General features: G+C 45.8%; 1 protein-coding gene across 1 annotated transcript; it reads right to left on the bottom strand.

The window, feature by feature from the left end:
• Nucleotides 1-9,866: 9,866 nt before the first annotated feature.
• On the bottom strand, nucleotides 9,867-11,411 carry LOC309554638 (uncharacterized protein; the record flags this gene model as incomplete). The annotated part of the gene is made up of 1 exon (XM_082256356.1): nucleotides 9,867-11,411. The coding sequence occupies one exon, from the start codon at nucleotides 11,409-11,411 to the stop codon at nucleotides 9,867-9,869; it is 1,545 nt and encodes a 514-aa protein (XP_082112482.1).
• Between the last annotated feature and the right edge of the window lie 13,123 nt (nucleotides 11,412-24,534).

The raw sequence follows: 24,534 nt of genomic DNA, 5'->3' as shown, positions 1-24,534 counted from the left end.
CGTCACAGTCTGCTCTGTCCACTCCACCATCCGTCCAGCAGCATCTTCTAGTTCTAGTTCTAGTCCACAGAGTCCACTCCACACTGTCACTGGCGCAGTGGCGCCTGGCGGCCGGCGGGAAAACTTGAATGAAGGCGGGGGCGGAGGCAGGGGCAGGCGCAGGCGGACTGTGGCACTCGTCCGACGAATCTGACTCAGTGCGAGTCTGCATCTCTGCGAGTCCGAGAGAACTCGGGAATCTCCGGAACTGCGCGCCGCGCATGCAGTTCTGACCTTGCTGCCGCCGCCGTAGATTTAGTGGCACTTTTCTCCTGCTACGGGTATTTACGGGCAGGAGAAAAGTGCCCTGTTTTTACGGGCTGTCCGTAAATCTATGGGCGGTTGGCAACACTGCCTGTGACATGAAACTGTCTTCCACGACCTCACCTTAGTAGCAGAGTTTGGCTATTTCTCACCCAGTTTTAAGCCTCCTATACAGCTGTTTTGCTTCAGTTAATGACTATGTTTCAACCTACATATGAAATTGAGGATCATTAGCACCTATTGTTATAATTGGGTAAACATACCCCTGACTCTACTCTATTCTATGCTTTTTTGCAAGCGTAAGAATTGATGCTGGTTTGAATCCAAAGGGTAGTCGCACCAAATGTTGATTTCATTTAGATTTTTCTTCTGCTCGCTCACTTTGTAAATTGATAAAAATATATTTTTGAAAGCATTCTTACTCAACAGCATTTCTTCACACTTACCTAAATCCTTTGCATAGTACTGTATCTATCTATCTATCTATCTATCTATCTATCTATCTATCTATCTATCTATCTATCTATCTATCTATCTATCTATCTGTCTGTCTGTCTGTCTGTCTGTCTGTCTGTCTGTCTGTCTGTCTGTCTGTCTGTCTGTCTGTCTATCTATCTATCTATCTATCTATCTATCTATCTATCTATCTATTTTTATTTAATTTATTTTGTATGCAGTTTCTTGGCTTGGTTTCATTCTGGTAACATCCCAAGTTATTGGCCTCCTATGAGTGTCGCTACCTGGAATGTAATTGTAGAACGCGTATCATTTAATGCACACTATTGATTATGATCAGTGTGACACTGCTGAATACTATGAGATGTCTATCGCTGATAATAAGTGTTTTGCTGATCAATAAGACTCCCTGAAATCCTGAGTGGTGGAGTGTATTTAAGGGACAGAGAAGAAAGTTCTCCGCTGGGAGGACTGGGATGTGCTAATGGTCTCCAGTGGATTCAGGAAAATGGCAAATCAGGAACATGGCTCAGAGCAAAGAGGAAGAGGACATAATCTGACTATGTTATTATGGAGAATGTAGCAGAACACCCAGGCTCCTTAAAGGTATTCTATTTTTTTTTTTTTGCAACATGCATGAATATGACCATCTTAAATTAGCCTAGTTGGCATCACAATTCTGTGTGAATAAATTCCTGATATGTCATAATATATAGCAACAGAATAGAAGAGCCGCACTTTGTATCATTACCACTTTCCCACTGGGCACTTAAACCCCCTTCCAAATCAGACCAATTTTCAGCTTTCAGTGCTCTCACATCTTGAATGACAATTACCCATGCAACACTGTACCCATTTGAAATGTTCGTCCTTTTTTCACATGTAGCACCCTTGTCATAAGCAGGGTTGCTGGTAAATTTAGTTTGCTGTGCGGTAACTAGCCTGGTTGATTATAGTACTGTGATAAATTGGATTTCCTCCTAATCCGGGTTTGGCTGTAGTTCTCCCTTCTGTCAGTAGGTGGCACTCTTGCCTTTGACATTAGAGTGATAAATACAGTCAAATAGGTTATGAATATGTATGTGTCTCCTAGCCAATTACATTGCAGCTGGAGCATGCTGGGAGAGGCTATTTATCTGGGGGAAGTCCAATGATCGTTCTCTTGCCACCCAGACCCCCGTCTGGGGTCGGTGTGTGCCACTGTGTCTGCTGTTAGGTAGGCCTGAAGCCTGGGGCCTAGCCACATGTCTGAGACTCTGCTGAGGAGAGCCTGGGTACTGCCTGGAAATGAGCATCCACAGAACTCCAACATCCTTTTGTGAGTTACCTTCCATTTACTCCTAAAATGTCCCCTTCTAGTGCATATCTTCTCCCCCCTACTTCAAATCCCCCGTTCCCAGTACAAATTCCACCCAAATCCCCACTCTGAGCACAAATCTTCTTCCCCCATCCCCCTCCCAACACAAATCACCCTAAATCACCACTCTTAGTATCCCCCCCCCCATAAAAAATATATATTGACCTCCTAGAACAATACATCAAAAATCCCCTCCCCCCAATCTCCCTGTGGTGCACCCTACCACAGTGCCCAGAGCAGCCACCCCTCCTACCCACCCTTTGTGCCAACCCTGACAGCCCTTGAGCATCAGTCAGTGACTTTGCCTAGGCTGGGATGACATCATCCATCTGCTGTATGCAGGAGGAAGCATCTCCCAGTGATCAGACTGGAACATTGTACCTTTGTAGCATCACAAGATGAATGGCTGCAGCAGGGGTTGACCTGTGTCCAACATTTGTAAACACAGCCAAGAACTGCTCAGGTAACAGGATTTACATGAATGTGTTATGTTTGAATTGGAAACCCAGTATCGGTAGCACATGGTGGTCCTGGATGATGCCTTAGCATCCTTCTGGAGAAAAAATTATGGCAATATCAGCAGTACAGAGTACTGTGAGAGGTAATAAGTACCTGAAAGTCTTACAATGACACATTACTAAAAATGCTGCATGAAAAATTTATCTGATGACAGGTCTACGTTAGAAGACCTGTCTAACGTCTAACTGTCTAAGGTCTAACTGTCTAACAAGTGCAGCACTCAGAACAGTGGACCCATAGTGCAGATTTCTACTGGAGTCCACTGATGGGTGCTCAGGCTCAGCTGTCCTCTCAAACATCAATGAACGATTACTGGGATGGAAGGTAGCGCAGGCAACTCCAGATAAGCCTTACAAAAACGTTATTGTAGTATGATAGTGAGTAAAATACACAGAGTCTCACGTGTTTCGCTTAGACACCTTGATCACAGCACAAGTTTAAATTTGAGACCACAGACTTAAATAATACAAAAGTTTCACCTTATGATCAATCAACCCATTATTACAGACAATTAAACATCATTGTATCAGATATAGCAGTTGAGAATTCATAATGGAGAACATAGTATGGCGATGGATATTTAACAAAATTTCTTTGACAGAAAAAAAGGGGAGAGAAGAATTAAGTGATTGATACAGGTCTACGTTAATCAGGATGTTAACAGTTAATTTGCTGCAGGGCATAATGGACATCTCCATTGTCTCCCTGCTGCAGGGGCTAACCCAAGAATTGGATCAGCACTTGGAGGAGCTGTTGCTCCTGAATAGGAAGGATAATGGATATTTCCAATTAGGAATAATCCTGTTATCATCATCACCTTATACATTCAAACTGAGAGGATATTGGGCGCTCTATGTCTATCATTCAAACACCAATAGGATCTCCTGAGGAAGTTGTATAGCGAAACGCGTAGTGAGTCATTGGCATCTACACATTAAAACCCCTTTGACCCGAACACAGGAGGTCGTTTCGTCCTTGTGACCCACAGACGTCAGACCTTGGCACATTTCAGGCAATTTATGGGTTCTCTTGGTTTAGGAGCATGTTGTATAGAACTTTTGTGCATATTCACCCATGTTATGGTTTTCATGAATTAAATTTTTCAAGTTTGTTTCTTAAATGAATCTTGTATGTTTTTATACACCTGAGTATCGAATATTTCTTTATGAGATTAACAGTGGATGCCTTCAATGTCCTATTACCCTTATGGGTTTCTCTCTTTTTCCTTTTTGCTGCAGGTCATAGATGATGTGATCTTCTTTCCTGCAACCATGGGTGAGGGGAGCTATCCCTGCTGGGAGAACACAGGGGTTATGTCACGGAACCATGAACCAGACGTACAACAACAGATAAGTGAAAATAAGACAGCTTTATTGAAAAACAAGCTATAAAGCAAAAGTCCAAACGGATGGCGAAACCGATGCAGAGTCTTTGCCAAGCCAGGGGTCAGGAACCAGCAGGGTAGTCAGACAAAGCCAGGATCAGGAACCAACAGGGTAGTCAGACGAAGCCAGGATCAGGAACCAATAGGGTAGTCAGACGAAGCCAGGATCAGGAACCAACAGGGTAGTCAGACGAAGCCAGGAACAGGAACCAGAAGTAGCAGCAGTCTTAGTAGCATGTGAACACAGGAGGACCAAGCAGGGAACTGAAGCCACAGACCTCCTATATATATGAGCTAGGCATCCAGCTCCTCCCAGTGGGAAGGAGGAGCCGCAGGGTGGGAGGCTACAAGAAACCCAGAAACCAAGATGGCCGCCAGCACATGTCAAACGAAGGAGAACAGCAAGAAGGTAAGACCATGACAGTACCTCCCCCTCAAGGGCCCCTCCTCCGCGGAGTAAAGAACGGTTTCTGAGGGAAGCGTGCGTGGAAGGCTCGGAGCAAGGCAGGAGCATGGACATCTGCGGAGGGAACCCAGGAACGCTCCTCTGGACCATAACCACGCCAATGAACCAAAAACTGCACCCGACCGCGGACCAGGCGTGAGTCCAGGATATTGCTCACCTCATACTCCTCACGATTGCCCACTCGGACCGGACGAGGCCGAGGAACCGAGGAAGTGAAACGATTACACACCAGAGGCTTCAACAGGGAGACATGAAACACGTTGGAGATCTGCATGCCAGGAGGAAGCGCAAGGGCATAGGCTACCGGGTTTACCCTGCGAAGCACTCGGAAGGGACCAACAAAGCGAGGCGCCAGCTTGGGAGTGGGCACTCGAAGGTTGAGGTTGCGGGTGGACAACCATACACGGTCTCCGGCCTGGTAGGAAGGAGCAGGCGCTCGTCTGCGATCAGCCTGGAGTCTCTGGCGCTGCGCAGAGACCTCAAGGGACTTCTGGATCTGTACCCAAGAAGCACGTAGGACGGAAAGGTGATCCTCCACAGCCGGAATATCCTGGGGAGAGAATACCTCCGGTAACACGGCAGGTTGGAACCCATAGTTGGCCATGAAGGGAGACGTCCCAGAGGAAGAGTTCACCGCCGTGTTCCTGGCAAACTCAGCCCAAGGCAGGAGGTCAACCCAATTGTCTTGGTGATCGGAGACATAGCAACGAAGGAATTGCTCCAAGGCCTGATTGGATCGTTCTGCGGCCCCATTGGACTGAGGGTGGTAGGCCGAGGAGAAGGAGAGATGAATCCCCAACTGGGAGCAAAAGGCGCGCCAGAACCTGGACACAAACTGACTCCCCCGATCCGACACAATCTCCTTGGGCAAACCGTGCAACCGGAAGACCTCCCTGGCAAAAATCGTGGCCAACTCCTGTGCAGAGGGTAACTCCTTGAGAGGAACACAGTGACACATTTTGGAAAACCGATCCACAATCATGAGAATGACCGTATGGCCTCGGGATGCAGGGAGGTCCACAATGAAATCCATCCCCAGGTGTGACCATGGGCGCTCCCCGGTGGCTAAGGGTTGCAGACGGCCCAACGGAAGGTGCCGAGGGGACTTACTCTGGGCACAAACGGAGCATGCCGCTACATATGCGGCGATGTCGGAACGTAGGGAAGGCCACCAGAACAGACGTGAAACAGCCCAGGACAGCTGATTCTTTCCAGGATGCCCCGCGGTCTTGGAGTTATGGTAGGTTCGCAACAACCGAGTGCGCAACTCCTCAGGCACAAAACATCTGCCGTTGGGTCTCCCAGAGGGAGCACCAGATTGAGCCGCCAAAATCTGCTCACCCAGGGGAGAGGTCAGGCTGGTGCGAATGGCAGCCAGGATCTGATTCGGAGGTATGACCGAAGTCGGAATCGACTCCTCCCTGGACAGGTCGGAGTACTGCCGTGATAAGGCATCAGCCCTGATGTTCTTGGAACCGGGTAGGTAGGAGACCACGTAATTAAAACGTGACAAGAACAGAGCCCATCTGGCCTGACGTGGTGTCAATCTCTTGGCCTCAGAGAGGTAGGTCAGATTCTTGTGGTCCGTCAGGATGAGGACCGGAACCACCGAACCCTCGAGCAAGTGCCTCCATTCTTTAAGAGCCTGCACGATGGCCAATAACTCCCTGTCACCAATCTGGTAGTTGCACTCCGCAGAAGACAGTTTCCGGGAGTAAAACCCACAAGGAAGCAGAGGACCCTCTGGTGTTCTACGCTGAGACAGAAGGGCGCCTACTCCCGTCTCAGACGCGTCCACCTCGAGGACAAAGGGCAACCCAGGGTTGGGATGCGACAGAATCGGAGCCGACACAAAGGCGGACTTTAGAGCCTCAAAAGCTCGGATGGCCTCGGGCGGCCAGACCTGGGAATTACTGCCCTTCCTGGTCAGATCCGTGAGAGGCTTGGCTAGCATGGAAAAGTCCCTGATGAACTTCCGATAATAATTGGCGAAGCCCAAAAAGCGCTGCAGGGAGCGAAGACCACTGGGCTGGGGCCACTGTAAGACAGCCGAAACCTTCTCAGGATCCATGGAGAACCCCTCAGCGGAAATGATGTAACCTAAGAAGGTTACCTGGGATCGGTGAAATTCGCATTTCTCAAGCTTACCGAACAGCTTGTTCTCTCGTAACCGTTGCAACACTCGTTTGACATCCAGAATGTGGGTCTCCATGGACTCAGAATATACCAAGATGTCATCCAGGTAGACCACCACACACTGCTGCAACAGGTCACGGAAAACATCGTTGATGAATTCCTGAAAGACTGCGGGCGCATTGCACAGCCCAAAGGGCATAACCAAGGATTCATAATGACCGGTCCTGGTGTTAAACGCGGTCTTCCACTCATCGCCCGCCTTGATCCTTACGAGGTTATATGCCGCCCTCAGGTCGAGTTTGGTAAAGACCGTGGCCCCTTTAAGGCGATCGAACAGCTCGGAAATCAAGGGTATCGGGTAAGCGTTCTTGATCGTGATGCGATTGAGACCCCTGTAATCGATGCAAGGCCTTAACTCACCGCCCTTCTTTTTCACAAAGAAAAATCCAGCCCCTGCCGGGGACGAGGATTTGCGAATGTGTCCACGTGAAAGCGCCTCCCTCACGTACTCCTCCATGGCCTCATTCTCCGCTACCGACAGTGGATAGACTTTGCCACGAGGAGGAACGGCACCAGATTGTAACTCGATGGCACAATCGTATGGGCGGTGCGGAGGTAGGGCAACCGCGCGCACCTTATCGAATACATCCCGGTACTCCTCGTATTCAGGGGGCAACAGAGAGTCCGAGGAAGTACACAGCAACTTGACAGGCCCATGGATGCAACTAGTCCCACACTGCGGTGACCACGAGAGGATCTCGGCCGATCTCCAATCGAAAATCGGATTATGCTTCTGGAGCCAGGGGTACCCCAAGACCACCGAGTAGTGTGGAGACGAAATAACCTGGAAGCAGACCGACTCTCTGTGGACGGCACCAATGGCTAACCCCACTGGAAGGGTCTCATGAGTCACGTGTGGCGGCAGAAGGGGTCTGCCGTCTATCGCCTCAAGAGCCAGAGGAGAACCTCGAGCCTGCAGAGGAATGGAATTGGCGGCAGCGAACACACTATCAATGAACAAACCACCAGCACCAGAGTCCACCAACGCCTGGGTCGTCACCGAGCCCCCGACCCAGGAAAGGACAACAGTGATCAGTGGTTTGTCAACACGGGAAACCGGGGACGAGGAGACTCCACCCAAGATCTGCCCCCGACAGGATCTCAGGTGCGAGCGTTTCCCTGGACGGTTCGGACATGCCAACCGAAAATGCCCACCGAGACCACAGTACATGCATCGGCCCTCGCGTCTCCGGAGTACCCTCTCCCCCTCGGACAGGCGAGCAAACCCCAGCTGCATGGGTTCACCCCCAGACAAGTCATCCCCAGGAGGCGTGGGAGGAGAGGGAGGCACGGGTGGGACAACAAAGGTAGGCGCCAATCTGTTAGGAGGCCTCCGCAGACTCTCCTTAAAGGAAGGTCTCTCCCTGAGTCTGGTGTCAATCAAAATCAGGAAAGAAATAAGAGACTCGAGCTCCACTGGTAGGTCCTTAGCTGCAACCTCATCCTTCAAGGCATCCGAGAGACCATGAGAGAAAGCAGCGACCAGAGCCTCATTATTCCAGCCCACCTCTGCTGCCAGGGTACGAAACTCAATGGCGTATTCAGCTACGGATCGTGAACCCTGTCTGATGGACATAAGGAGCTTCGCAGCAGAGGCAGCACGAGCCGGCACATCGAATACCTTCCGAAGAGAAGCAACAAAACCGGAAAACTCGGCAACCACCGGATTGTTGTTCTCCCATAAAGGGCTGGCCCAGGCCAAGGCCTTGTCCGAGAGCAGCGAGATTAAGAAGCCCACCTTTGATCGCTCAGTAGGAAAGGCATGTGGCAACAACTCGAAATAAATGCCCACCTGGTTAAGGAAACCTCGGCACTGAGTTGGCTCTCCCCCAAAGCGCTGTGGAAGGGGGGCAGAACCGGACATACCCCGAAACACCGCGGGCGCAACAACAGGTGTCGGGGTAGACTCTGGCGCAACAACCGGAGCGGCAGTAGGAGCGGACCCAGGAGCGACAACCGACCCATCGGCAGCGGGAGAGAAATGAACCGTGCGTTCAAGCAGGGTTTGCAACGCCACGGCGAACTGACCCAACAGGTGATCCTGCAAATCAAGTCTGGCAACCAGCGTGGGTAGTGAGGATGGACCTGTACCGTCAGAATTCGTGGCCTGTGGTACCGTGCGTTCAAGCAGGGTTTGCAACGCCACGGCGAACCGACCCAACAGGTGATCCTGCTGATCAAGTCTGGCAACCAGCGTGGGTAGCGAGGATGGCCCTGTACCGTCAGAATTCATGGCTTGGTCCTAATGTCACGGAACCATGAACCAGACGTACAACAACAGATAAGTGAAAATAAGACAGCTTTATTGAAAAACAAGCTATAAAGCAAAAGTCCAAACGGATGGCGAAACCGATGCAGAGTCTTTGCGAAGCCAGGGGTCAGGAACCAGCAGGGTAGTCAGACGAAGCCAGGATCAGGAACCAACAGGGTAGTCAGACGAAGCCAGGATCAGGAACCAACAGGGTAGTCAGACGAAGCCAGGATCAGGAACCAACAGGGTAGTCAGACGAAGCCAGGAACAGGAACCAGAAGTAGCAGCAGTCTTAGTAGCATGTGAACACAGGAGGACCAAGCAGGGAACTGAAGCCACAGACCTCCTATATATATGAGCTAGGCATCCAGCTCCTCCCAGTGGGAAGGAGGAGCCGCAGGGTGGTGTTAGTGTCTGGAACCCCTGGTCCCGCTGTTCTTATGCTCGCTTTGTGTCTGGCAGGCCTGGGAGAGTGATTTCAGGAAGTAACACAGACGGACACAGATGTATGGTGAAACCAACTCTCAGTTTATTATAGGCTCGTTGTGGTTTATATAGTAAAAGAGTAAGGGCATATAGCATAAGTATAGGATACTTGTTATGTTCTTATTGGTTAAACAGTTTAAGGAAACCAAGCGTCATTTCGGGAAAAAAGCGAGTACACTTAATACCATATAGGGCATATAGCTTATTGCTAGAAACGCCTGACATGATTTCATCAAAAACCACAAACAGAAACTTGCCATAACTGTAACACGTACACATTTGCAAAGCTTGTATAACTAAGATACATAGAAAATGGAGTGGGAACATACAAAATGGAGGGCAAATAAAATTGATACCTCCCCATCTCCCACAATCCCCTCTTAAAATCAATAACCCTCCCAATTGATTTTTTTCAGACTAACTGTCCCTAACTGTCCCGCCCCTCTTTCTATATAGTGAGATTACTCTTTCCCTTTTGTTTGTGACTCTTGACATACTTAATATATTCATTGGGGCTATTTGTTGGGGGTTTCTTGCAGCCTGTAGACTGGTGGGCTAGCATTGAAACGTTCTTCACCTTCGGCCTGGAGGCCCTAGCAATAATACACATTACCAGCTTGAAGCATGCGAATAGAAAAAGCAAAAAGAGCAGGACTATAATAACGGTCATAGCAATATTTTTCAACCAGGAAAATATTCCTCCGACTCCAAACTCTACATTACTAAAGGGACTCCAGGTCTTAGCAATGTTCCTGGCTTCTAATTGTAACTTATCTACTTCTTTCCTGTGCTGTGCAATAATATCATAATAATCAGGGATTTCGACAGAAGTGTTGTGTATCCATGTGCAACATTCATAATCCTCCGTAACTTCACATAACCCAGTAAGAGCAGCACTCATACTTTCTATGGCTAGGTCATGAAGTTCAAGTTGTTTCTTAATTGCCCTCACTTCTATATTTAACTTGGTAATGTCTCCTGAGTTCTTATCTAGGATGTCATCGAGAATTTTAGAATAATTATTCAACCTTTTCATCATGTCTATTCCCCATCCGGTCCATGAGGGGAACCAGGCCCATACCATATCCTTTTCAAGGAATAATTCTCTTTTATTGCGGTGTTTGAGGGGGTACCTAGGATGCATACTAGCTTCGAGGAGATGTCCTCCTTTGTTGTCTCCCACTACACCCATGATGGGGACTAGAGATGCGAGGTAACACCACCCTTGGGGTACAATAGGGATCCAAGGGTGACAAATCTTTCCACAACAAATATAAGTACTGTTTCCCAAAGCTAGGGGACGTTTGTGAAGCATCGCCATTATTTGGTCAGAAAAACTAGACCAAGCTAAATTTGACAACAACCGTCCTACTGGGGAAGAGGAAGTGGAACTGGAGTTAAGAAAGTTCATCAGAGTGGCGTTTAGGGCTGGTTCTGAGGTGTGCCAGAAGGAGCTGTCCATCGAGGTCATTGAGAAATTAATCTTAGTTTGCTGGCACACTTCAGCTCCCTTGGTGGAGTTTCCCAACCTAAAACACCAGTCTGGGGAATGACTTCTACCAATAATTTGGAAAGTGAGGGTATCATTTGAGAGTGTTCTCGTGACATTGGTGAGGACAACAGGAGGTGTACCATTTAGAAAAGGGGTGAAGTTTAAAGGTATCGCTACTAGGGGGATTCTAGCTGTGCTAGGATGGAGTTTACTACATATCCAACATTTTTCATATCCGGACTTCTGGGCATAGGCATACTTAAATTGCAACAATGACATTTTATCTGTAAGACTTTTTGAGCTTTCATCTCTCTTTTGTCTGTTATGTGCATTACTCTGTGTTGGGGTGTTGGAAGCTCCGCAAATGGCCTGTAGCCCTACTAGGTCTTCTGGATGATAAATACAGTTAGTGGTAACCCATACTACAGAGAAGACTGAAAATGATACAAGTCCTATAAGTAACCACAGTTTTCCAGAATCTGGTGCTATCAGGAATGTCATTCTTCTACAGGGTCAGGGCCGCCTGCCTCTGAATCCCCCTTTTCTTGACTATCCTGTTCAAGGTCAGGGCCGTCCGCCCCCGTTAGTACCTCTCTTGCTTCTGGTTCTGGACTTGCTTCAGGGGGTGGAGCCTCCTTCACCAATTTCACTCGGGTAGCGTGGATCCAGGTGGGGCTGTCTTCAGTCAGGACTGCTGTTCTGGTCACTGCAACGATGGTAGTGGGAGGGCCGTAGGCGAAATCCTTTCGTTTCTTTCCTTTGGTCAGCAGCTTCATCACCACTACGTCTCCTTCTCTGAAGGGATGGGTATTTTCCTGTAAAAAGAAAAGAAAGGTGCGAGCAACTTTTCGTTCCGTTCCACTTGATTCTAAGTTTCAATTACTCTTTTATTTGTGCTATTCATTCTTTCCATTATACCTGAACTCTGCGGATAATAATCTATTTTCAAGATTTTAACAAGTTCCTGGCATATTTTTGATAAGAAATATTTTTGATGAAAGCTGGAGCATTATTAGGACTAATTCAAAGCAGGCACCCCCATCCAGGAATAATCTCCTGATTGAGAATGCGTGCCACCGTGTGGGCATCTCCCTTTTTGTGGTCTTAAATGCTTCCACTTATCTGCTAAACACGTCCACTATTTGACTAAAAAGAACTCTTATTTCTTCCCTGCTTTGGGCCTATATGTGAAATCTATTTGTAGATGTGTGAATGGGTTTGATGGGTATTGGAGATGCTCATGTTTGGCCTGTTTGTTTCTAATACAGGCGATGCATCTAGCAACATATGCTTGCACTAAACTGTCAGTAATACTTCATATGTTCTTTCCCACCCCCCGTGTCCTATTCCATAATACTAGGCAATAAACAGTGGGGCGCTAGCTGCGGGGATACACACAAGATCTCCCCTCTTTTAGAAAAAGGCCGTTCTCAACTTTTTCTAAAACATCACCCAAGTCCTTAAAACCTGTTCTGTAGCATGTTGTGGTGTAACATAACGTTTATTACCAGTAGCCCATTTAAAACTGGGGCCTACCTAGGGCAAGTGATGTGGCCATCCCTATTACCATCTCACAAGATGCTATGTGCTATGTTCAGAGTCACTTCAGGCATGCCTTTAGGCCTGGACTGCAACCATCTTTGGATAAAAACTTATAGGGCAAAGTTTACCACCATACTCCTGGGCAAGTACACCTGTCATGGTCTTACAATTGTCCCTTGCATAAACACAAAACATTTTTCCATGATTTGGGAGGCCCAGTGCAGGCGCTACAACCATAGCAGTTTTCAGATATATAAACGCATTTAACATTTCTGGTGACATTTCTGGACCTGTGGTTTGTCTCAAAATGTTATTATAGATAGGAGTAGTCCGGATCCATAACAATCAATGATCCTGTGGGCGGGCAAGACCCACTGTGGGCTGGCAAGACCCACTAGAGCAGCAGCTCTTATGTGACTGACTCTACTATCACTCTCTGTGAGAACAAAACCAAGGTGAACAACACTTTCCTGACACCACTGTCATAATTCCTGTGACACTTTGTGTCCACATACATGTACATTTCAATAAACTCACTCGCTCTGACTGGCCTCCACAGAGTGACTACATATGTCATATACATATTGTAGCGGGACTGAACCATGAGCAGGTGTCCATCCCCTCTTGCATGGTCTGGAGAACTATAGAGCGGACAATTGAATTGTCTACTTATCCCTAAGGCATTTCTACACCAGGTAAGTTACCTTGACTGAAAAATAAGAAACAAAGATGGCTGTGTCTCCTCGTCCAATAGGACACTTAAAAAAAACACACTACTTAAACCAATCACTGTAAAGTGGGTAACATCGGATGGTATGGCTGTCAGTAGAGATGGCACATCAGATACCACTTGCATGCTATGATCAGATAAAGAACTAAAAACTTTTTGGCTTAGTGCCAATTTTCAAAAAAAAACTTTTTTTTTTTTTTTTTTCGTGCCATTCTAACAAAAGTCTGGCCAGAGGTTCCCCTCTTTCAATAGAGGATACCCATAAAATATAATTTAAAAACTATAATCAGATAAAAAGTTAATCTGGTTTGAAACTTTTGGCTCTGTGCCAACAGGGTCCAATGGTCACACTAATTGCGGTAACCCTTTCTGTCCAAAAATAAATTCCATAGCTATAACAGAAATAATGATATGACATTTGAACGCTTTCTTGGCAAGTAGCCAATTTTCAAAATTTTGCAGGAAGGTTCCCCTTCACATAGGCGACCATTTGCCAAATATAATTTTTCATTATCTATAATTCTATAAAAAATAACTTCAAAATATCCTGCCGACAACGGCAATTTATGTTTTGCCTAATAAAATAGTGTTTTTATTCATTATTACTACGCTCATACAAGATAGGCAAAAATGTATAAATGGCAAAACTTCAAGAAGAAAAAAAAAATTGTATATGTGTGGGGATGCTGGGACCGTTTGTGCCACAACTTCCTTTTTTTTTTTTTTTTTTTTTTTTTTTTAGAAACTTCTGCTAGCTGCAATTGCAGAAGTGACCATTACTTCCTCTCACACGGAAGGAAATTTACTAGTTTTAAATGAATCTGACACACAAACATTTTTTGCTTGTTTGAGATAATATAATGGCTGCAAAGAAAACGACATCTGCCTTGGAAAACGAAACCGTGGGGTGCAGGTGTGGTCAGGGGCATTTGTAAGGTAATATTTTCATTGTAGGGGGGCCTAGGTTGAAAATGTCCTACTCTTTGCTTTGCCTCTTCTGATAAGGCCCTTGGAAATGTGCGCTGACAGGCTGTTTTTCTTTAGACAGATCATCTCTCTCTGTTATGGCTTTTTTTTAAAAACCTTCCATGGTTTTAGTAGCCCAATCAGAAACGTGCTGTTTTATAATTAACATGTACTGTGACTTTAAATTACCGACAAATGTTTGAATCCTAAGACTGTGCTACTCCGCAGTGACACTTAACCACAGCTTTAAGGCTATGTTTCCACTATTGCGGCTACAAAGTCACACGACTTCAAGCGCAAGTTTGTAGTGCAATTTGTTTGCAGCTACTTCTGGGGACCCCAGCGCGACCTCCTTCTGTGAGGGACAAGTTGCCCTGAAGTCGCCCAAAAGTAGTGCAAAAACCTTTTTTCAAGTTGCTGCGACTCAAGTCGCAGCAGTTTGAGCGGTCCTATTTGTAAATAATGGGTTTTGACCTATCATGCGACTTGACATGTGTCAAGTCGCACAACAAGTCGCAAAAGTGGAAATGGAGCCCTAGAGTCCAAAACCACCAAACAGTTTCACCCGTCTACCGGTCTACAGGCAATTGCTGTGGGTAAAGAACTTTCACTTATATTAGCATCTCCAATTCTCCCCGCTTTTTCCATGTACTTTATATTACAACTCCCTATTTTTTTCTGACCATCTTGCTTGGTTATCTATCCAAGGGTTAATAAATGTGCATCCACCAGAGACCCAGGCGACATATCTCGCCTCGATCAGGGGGGATGGGTTTTGTTTGGTTTGATACTTCCTCATTCTAAAGAAATTACAACTAAACATTTACTGAAAGAGAATGCGGACGGACAGAACTCTTTTTTCTGTAATTTACTTGTCTTTAATTAGGCAAACGTTTGTACTACATAGTTGAAGGTAAATTTCAAGAAAACTGCACTGAAAATTGTAAGAAAATTGTATCATGTATGGCCAGCATCAGACCTAAACCTTCAGTATAATTTCACAAAACCATAAACAAAATCCAATATTCTCTCACTTAACAAAACATGTCTCTAAGATTTACACATTCACAAAATCACTTAAATGTATCTGGGTCCTTAGACCCTTTTTATGGTTAAAAACCCTCCTGAAAAGCCACTTGGTGTATGTATATTAAACCTTATACTTTTTTTTTTTTTTTTTGACTCTGAATGTCCCCTCTTGGAACAACCAAAAAAAAAACTTTTCCGAGTCTTGACTGATACTCACTCCCAGGTATAGTGGCTATCAAGAAGGTTTTCCTACCATTATAGACAAACAAACAATGCACATAATAAACATTTATCTTGATTTGTCTTACGATCGGTCAGTCAATTTTTACAGTAATAATGAGACTGTCGCTATCAGGAACAGTGTGTTATATTAACAGTCCGCAGGCGCAATTTTTTACAAGTCATATATAATTATAGACGGCTTCAATGTATGTCAGACCAGTAATATGATACTTCAATGCAGTATGACTGTCTGGTTTCAAATTAAATAAGAAATTAATCAAGTGACCAACAGGTTTAAACACTTTTGGGCCACACAAACAAATTATCTTACACTTCTATGCGACAGAGAAGGAAAGCTTAAAGATTTTTCAGACACAAAACGAGCAATTTCTCTAACACTTCTTAAGTCTCCCTGAGACTAAAAATATTTCCCTGAAATATTTCAATTATGGGTCTGTTGCGTGTGTTCCCGGAACACACCAACCCCCTTGGTTCACTTTGATATGATTTTAGTCAGTGTCCCGCCCCGGAGCCACACTACAATCGGCTGTATAGAAAAGGATTTTTCTACTTACCGAATGAGCGTGGTTGTCCGCGAGGGATGACTTTCATATCCCGGCATACGAGCCCCCAGCTGTTAGTGTCTGGAACCCCTGGTCCCGCTGTTCTTATGCTCGCTTTGTGTCTGGCAGGCCTGGGAGAGTGATTTCAGGAAGTAACACAGACGGACACAGATGTATGGTGAAACCAACTCTCAGTTTATTATAGGCTCGTTGTGGTTTATATAGTAAAAGAGTAAGGGCATATAGCATAAGTATAGGATACTTGTTATGTTCTTATTGGTTAAACAGTTTAAGGAAACCAAGCGTCATTTCGGGAAAAAAGCGAGTACACTTAATACCATATAGGGCATATAGCTTATTGCTAGAAACGCCTGACATGATTTCATCAAAAACCACAAACAGAAACTTGCCATAACTGTAACACGTACACATTTGCAAAGCTTGTATAACTAAGATACATAGAAAATGGAGTGGGAACATACAAAATGGAGGGCAAATAAAATTGATACCTCCCCATCTCCCACAGGTGGGAGGCTACAAGAAACCCAGAAACCAAGATGGCCGCCAGCACATGTCAAACGAAGGAGAACAGCAAGAAGGTAAGACCATGACAGGTTATTGCTAGTGGCTATAGCCACTGGCAATAATCGAATTGCTAGAAATCTGACATGCTGGTTGTACCCAAGTTGACTGAGTGCAATCAGCCTAACTGTACATGGATCGAATCCCTGCTGAACCGTCTGAGATTCGAACCGTCTATGGCCGGCCTAAAGTGTTATTTACTTTATGACATGTTCTTTTTAATGAAAATATGTAAAGATAAAATAATAGACAAGTATGGTAAAGTCATATATAGAAAGCTGAACTCCAGACATATAGAATTAGAAAGGATATTGATCTATATTAAAAATAAGGATTTCTACAAAATACACTCATAGAGCAATGGCACCAAGTCCAAAGCTGTTATTACTGGTGATATGGATGGACCAGACGTGGCAAGTGCCTCTGAATGTCGCTGGAAATTCTCTCCGATCATAAATCTTGTGTGTTATTGCTGGAGAGGCTTTGACTCCATATTTGAAACTACCCAGAAGCCTTCTGGAAACAGCAGAGGCGACCCAGGCGCGAGGGAACGCCAAACTACAAAGGGAGCTGTCATTTTTCATCTGGGGCTTGTCATGAAGGGCACCCATAACATAAAAATTGTGTTTCTGGCAACACGAATGGTAACTAATTAACACAATACAAATAAATGGACGGAACCAGCGATCAATCACCACACAATACTGCACATGACACAAGACTGTGTGGATATTCGATGTATTCCGGGAAGAAGAAGCCAATTGTTCACGTTTCAGAGATTATACACTGACATACAGTATTCATATATATATATATATATATATATATATATATATATATATATATATATAGTTGCTAAACATGTCTGATATAGATAGGGATGAGTGCATTCGATTTTGCAGCAAATGTATTGATTTATAAAGCTAGGAGCGTATACAGCGGGTAATTAAGTATTAAACACGTCACCATCTAGGTAAATATATTTCTAAAGGTGCTATTGACCTGAAATTTTCACAACATGTCAGTAACAACAATGCAATCCATACATACAAAGAAACCAAAAAATGGAGGAACACAGGAAAAAAGTATTGAACACACTAACTAAAACGTATTTAATACTTAGCGTACCCCCTAAGGAGCCGCAGATCAACTGGGATTCCCCACCCTGCACAGCCAGGCACACCGAGTTTTCTGTCAGAAAGCAGCCCAGCAATTTGTTTTGTTTGTGCTTTATTGAGGGGATAAAACTTGGATGGGGATAGGGGTATTAAGGGATGCCCACTTGACTTCAGAATACTCTTCAGGGATAACTCTTCCTATATACAGCTATATACAGTCTCAATGTACACTCTTCTTCTTCCTCCAACACTTGCTTGCAAAAACAGACTCAGCTGGGACACTTTTATTGAATCTGGCAAAGCACTCTGCCAGATCAAAGTAAAATCCCTTTAAAGACAAGGACTGTGGGCCCCTTGCTTATAGCAAAGTCCAGTGTCCAGCTTACATCCCCGTGGCTACTGATCCCAGCACCACCTCTTCAGGCACTGGCAGCCTGCCTGGCTGCAGTTGCCCCTTTCACTAGCTCTCCTGGCTACTTCTCCACAGTCCTCCCAGACGGACACCACCAGACTGCTCACACACCAGCCCAACCGGCTGACTTCTCTGGAGACTCCTGGACGTGCTAACCTGCTCCCGCTGTTCTCTCCTTGCTCCTGTGCCTCCAGGAAGGATTTTCTCCATGTGTTGTAGAGGGTCCCTCCAGCACCTGAGCCCCAGGCCCGAGGTTTGCTTCCCCCCAAACTAGGGCTCAAGCAGCTCCTCCCAGACTACACCCCCTACCTTTGGAAGATTCTTCAAGGCCCCAGAGAGCAGGGTGAGCCACCAGAGGTGCTGCCAGCTGAGTCACCCAGCCCCGACCCAGATTCAAGCCAGACCAAACCTTCTGACACCAACAACCATGTACACTAGCACCTAGCCAGAGGGTACTACACTTTTAAAAAAATCCTTTGTTGATAATGACAGCCTCAAGATGCCTCCTGTATGGAGAAACTAGTCCCATGCATTGCTCAGGTGTGATTTTGGCCTATTATTCCACAGAAACAGTATTCAAATCTTGAAGGTCCCATGGGCCTCTTCTATGAACTCTGATCTTTAGTTCTTTCCATAGATTTTGTTTTGGATTCAAGTCAGGTGATTGGCTGGGTTATTCTAGCAGCTTTATTTTCTTTCTTTGAAACCAACTGAGAGTTTCCTTGGCTTTGTGTTTGGGATCATTTTCTTGCTGAAAAGTCCACCCTCGTTTCATTGCCATCATCCTGGTAGATATCAGCAGATTTTTTTATCAAGAATATGTTGGTACATTTTTCCATTCATTGTTCCTTCAATGATATGAAGTTTGCCAGTACCGTATGCTGAAAAACAGCCCCACACCATGATGTTCCCACCTCTAAACTTCACTGTTAGAATGGAGTTTTAGGTGTGATGTAAAGTGCCATTTGACCTCCAAACATGGTATGTATTATGGCATCCAAAAATTTAATTGGATAAACAATTGTACCTGCTAACACCTGCCAAGTGGTCCTTGGCTCTTGAACAACTCTTCTGATAAATCTTTTCACTCACAGAAATCTTGGTGCACCTGGTCATGGCGGGTTTATGGTGAAATGATGTTCTTTCCACTTCCAGATTATGGCCCCAACAGTGCTCACTGAAACATTTAGAAGTTTAGAAATCCTTCTGTAACCAATGCAATCAGTATGTTTTGCAACAATAAGGTCTTGAGAGAACTCTTTGCTTTAACCCATCATGAGATGTTTCTTGTGTGACACATTGGTAATGAGACACCTTTTTATAGGTCATCGGTTGACACTGAACCAGCTGATATTAATTTGCACTGACAAGGGGCAGGATTGCATTCTAATTACTGATAGATTTCAGCTGGTGTCTTGGCTTTCCATGCCTTTTTGCACCTCCCTTTCTTCATGTGTTTAACACTTTTTCCCTGTGTCATTCCATTTTATTACACATAACTTAATTTCTGAACATATTTGTTTTGGTTTCTTTGTATGTATGGATTGCATGGGTTGTTACCGACATGGTTAAAAGTTCATGTCAATAGCACCTTTAGAAATATATTTACCTGGAAAAATGGTAACATGTTCAATACTTATTTTACCCACTGTATGTTTCCCTTTAGTGCCGGTTCACACTTGTGCGGTTTACGAGATTGCATGTAATTCGGAGCGCACTGCTCCTTCATTACATGCGATCTCATGTGCGGATGCGAGTTCAGCCATACACTTTGTATGGCTGAATTTGCAGCGCATCCGCAGCAAACACGCACATGAGGCTTTTTTTGAGCCGCATCAGAATCGGATCGCACAGTGGTTCACACTTGTGCAATCCGATTCTGTGCGAACTTGCAGATCGCACTGCGATATGCGATCGCAACTGGGGGTGTCGTTAACTTTTAATTGACCACCCTGGCACAGTGTGTTGTGGGTTTGTTTATCATCAAAGCCATGTGATCATCATGTTAGCAGTGACATAGGGATCACATGAATTTATGTAGTTCTACCCTCTCAGCAGCTGCTAGCCTTGTTTGGGTCCTCTTGTCCTGCCCAGTAATTACCCATCCTGTACCTGGATCTGACAATCAAAACTTACCTGGAATTGTGAAATGGACTTTATTGGAGTAGGGTTAAGCCCTGAAAAGGAAGTTCAGAAGGTAAGTACAATGCAAACAGCTTTAGAACAGCGTCAACTACTGGCATAGTCAAATGAAGAAGAACCTAACGTTAAGTCTCAGTCCCTGACTATGCCACCGGCCAGAAGAAAGTTTGGGTACAGTCCTTCCAGTATTGGAGCCCTTTTTTCCTCTAGGTTGAGCACTCCGTCTAAATGTTGAAAGATTTGTAATCTTCAGAGAAACACCTGTCCTCCCAGGTGCAGTCTATCCCTGGATGGATGCCCCAATGTTCCAATCCAGATGGTGGTGGCTTGAAGCTAGGCCTTATCCTATGAGTGAGATCAGGGGAAAGAGAGCCTGCTGGATTTGGGGCCTCTCCCTAGCCTGCACCTCCTTGAAGTTTGTCCTTATGTGGCTCTCCCCTATATTATTCTGCCTTACTCATTCTCTGCAGTCATGCTCTAGCTGCCACACAGCACAGGTCACATGGCCTCATGGTCTCAGCAGCTTGTTCCTTGTAGTTCAGAAGGCAGGCTCTGTGAAACATGTGACACAGCAGTGCTTACTAACAGGACATTGGCACTTTTCCACTGCAAGTACCGGCTCGGCTCTACTCGGCCCTGCTTGGCCCGGTTTGCTTCTCCACTGCTGGTACCACATGGTACGGTGTTGGAACGGTTCGGTGCGGTTCGGTATGGTTTGCTTTTCCACTAAAGTAGTACTAAAGTTAAGTGGGTAGGATAACAACAATTCTCTGACCAATTAGTGGCTAGTAGTGACTGCATGCAAAGGATTGTGGGATATGGTACCGGTATGGTACCTCTTGGAACCACAATCGAGGTGGTACTGTTTTAGAGAGCCATACCGTTCGGTTCCATGCAGTGGAAAAGCGCCGCTGTACCGTACCGTACCGAACCGTTCCTACACCGCATAGTGGAAAAGCACAAAAGCGAGCCGAACCGTTCGGTTCCATGCAGTGGAAAAGTGCCAATAGTGATTACATAGAATTCAGGGAAGTAAATGAGTGGGGATTTTCACAAAATCTGTTATACCCAGAATTGTATCTTTCCACCAATACTTTTCCTTTATATTGGCTTTTCAAAATAGACAAGATAATTAGGAGATAGGATGAAGGTTTAATGCAAAATAACACTGTAAGTAGTTGACTAATAAATTTTCATGGATATCTGTACATCACACTAAAAAGGAAAGAGGGGGACAGAGGGATTTGGACCCAAAAGTGGGGCAGTCACCTTCGAATGAGGTACAATAGGGAGGTATGAATACTGTGTGGAAAGGAATATAGAAATTGACCACAGATATGCTTACTCTTATTAGCAATCACAATCTGCGAAATGCAGAAACCCAATACAACCAGCAAAATAATAATTCACTGCAGGTTTATTTATATAATTGTGGAGAGACATTAAAGTGTAAACTCCTCTGATGCAGAGACTGGTGTGACAGGCTCAGTGTTCTCTGTACAGCACTACAGAATATGTCAGAGCTACATACGGAAATGTATAATATTAGCGTAGGTCTGTGATGAGGGCATTAGAGTGTAAGCTCCTGAGGTACGGGCAGGGCCGGGACCAGTAGCACCTGCTGGTACTACAGTGTGCCAAGTGAGGGAGACCCACACTACAGAGACTATGTGCATTCAGGTAGTGAGGGCCGAGGAACGGCCACCTGATGCACGGAAGACAGCAGTGGCAGACACCAGTACCGTTCTAACAACGGCAGAGGGGAGTCTATGACCTGCGGTGGGAAAGACTGAGTGTGATCAGTGAGGAGAAGGCTGGGGCCATTGACGTGGGGTCTCCTAGCTTTCAACATCGCTGTGGATCCTTGGAGGAGGGGAAAGATGTCTGGTAGTCAGAAGAGGAGACAGAGTGGGACTGGGGGGTCAGATGAACGGAGCAGTTTGGCCAGTCCTAGCATTCCTGATGAGGAGATATTGGATTCAGTGGTCAGTGTGCCAAGAATCTGGGGTTCTGTGAGGCCTATGCTACACAGGTCTCAGATCTATCCCCGCCTTGAACCTACACCCGGACTCCGGAGCAAAACAAGGCCTATGCCTCCCTCATCACAAGAAAGGAGACCCTGTATTCCCCACCTGGGAGAGGCAACAGACAAACCCTCCCCAGTTTCTTTAGACTGCAACGGCTGATACAGAGAAAGGTGGCCTTGGAATATGAATATGACAATCCTTATGCTCCTAGGGAGATCATGCTGGAGATTGAGGCCAGGAGAGAGGTTTGGTGTGACGAGGCTGTGTGGGACTTTCTTTACATCCCAAAACTCCACCGCAACCAGTCTAAGCCTGAACTGTGGAAAACCTTTCAGTCTGTAAAGGCCAACTGGAACTTTGGGCGGGCTATCTACATTGACCATGTGGAGGTCCGCCAGCTAAATGGATCTGGCCAGGCTGGTCCATCTGTGTCAGAGACTCTGAGGGGAAGGTTGTTCACATTCCAAATCCCAATTACTATTGCTAAGGAGGCAGGATATTACCCTTTGCAGAGCTGAGTGTTAAGGCTGGCTAGCCTGAGTTGCTTAAAGAAGAAGAGGGTCTGGAGAGCCCAAAGTTAAACTGTACAGTTAAAATTCAGGATTTCAATCTGTTGCTAGGGCCAAAGCCCTATTCCAAATACCCCTTTCCCTTCTATCCTTGCAAAAGGGATTGGGAAATCTACAAACTGCCAACGCTGGGTGGTTACATCAAGGAGGGCAAACCTCCAACCTTACAAAGAGACTCTAGTTAAAGAAGGACTCTAGTGATCATATGACTTTGCAAAAATGGAGATCCTCTGGGCCATTGGGCCAGGATCACTTACCACTTCAGAGTTAAAAGGACACTCTGCAAAGAAGTTTGGGCCATCGGGCCAAAGAGTAGGATCTTTTACTGAGAGACTTTTTTCTAAAGAGACACTTTGTGAAGATCTGTCGGGCTAGTGGGCCCGTTAAAGGAACTTTGTGCAGGTTGCTACCTCAGGAGAGCAGGTAGTAGCCAGAAGTCTCTTTGGTGGGGGGGGGGGGGGTGCCCGGATGTAAAGGGCCCTGAAGAGACTGATAACTCCCACAAGCTGGACAAGTTTGCTCAGGCTCCAGCAAACACCTTGTCCCAAAGAAGACATGTTTCCTCAGTGCTACAGGTGGGAAGGACACTGTGAGCATCAGTCGGATGGACTCTGCATGTCTTCTTGTGGGAACTTGTGGGCTTGACTGAAATAGAGGAGAGTCAGTGCCCGTGTGCTAAAGGGACTGTGCCTATTTCAGTCACAAATTGTGACCTAGGGAGGTAGATAGTTAGCTTGATAGGGTTTGGTTGTGACCTGTCCAGGAGTAACAGCTGAATGCCGAGTCAAGGATACAAGAAGTGTTGTCTACCAGAATGTATAGTCAGGGACTTTTGGGTGAGAAGGTCGCCTCTGAGGAAAGGGCAGTCTCACTGGTTCATTCAGAAATGTTAATACCTTAATACTTAACCTTTGTTTTTTCCTTTGCAGGTTTGCACTTGATATCCGGGTCTGGCTAGGACCTCCATAGTTTACAATGTAAATATTGTGTTCAGTTAGTCAGTTAGGATGACATGTTTCACCCGCTCAAACAGATTTTTGTTTGATGGGGGGTGCATTAGGTTAATGCGCCTAATGTGTATAAATGCTTTTGTGAGTATTTGTACAGTGAATATATATTTTTCCACATAAATGATTACTATGTACATTCGTTATTTCCCTTTTCCCCCTTTCCTAGTTTGTGGGATACTCTGTTAGGAAATTTTTGAGGAAGAAATTTTGTAGGGGGCGGCTGCTCCAGAGCCAGTAAGGACATGGCTCGTTTGGTGGGGGGTGAGTGTAGTACCCTCCTAGATAGGTGCTAGAGAGTGAGTATAGTTATCCGCCTAACAGGGAGCATGATCTGTGAATTAGGTCTGCTTAGTGAGCTCAGTGTGTGATTCATGTGGTCTGAGGGAGTGTCCCGACTGGTCCAATGGGGAGGCACATTGCACAGTGGAGGAAACCTGACCAATGGACACACAGGCTTTGATACAGCCCCAGTAATTGGCACAAGACTGCTGTCTCGGTGCATTGTGGGGTGTAGTATATAAAGCCTGGGACACATGTGCTTGAGGTCTTTGGCTTGTGAGTAGAGTCCCGGAAGGAGGGTGGCGGCTGCCTCCTCTTCTGCAGCAGTTGGTGTATGGTCATGGGCAGTCAGCCTGGTGAGCCAGAAGTGTGGAGCTAAGCCCAGAGGTCCAGGAGAGCTGACTGAGGGAGTTGAGGCACTGGAGAACCTGGA

This window comes from Pelophylax lessonae (genome assembly GCF_965119305.1).
Source record: "Pelophylax lessonae genome assembly, chromosome: 4".
NCBI lineage: Eukaryota > Metazoa > Chordata > Amphibia > Anura > Ranidae > Pelophylax > Pelophylax lessonae.
This window is presented reverse-complemented; position numbering and strand designations above follow the sequence as displayed.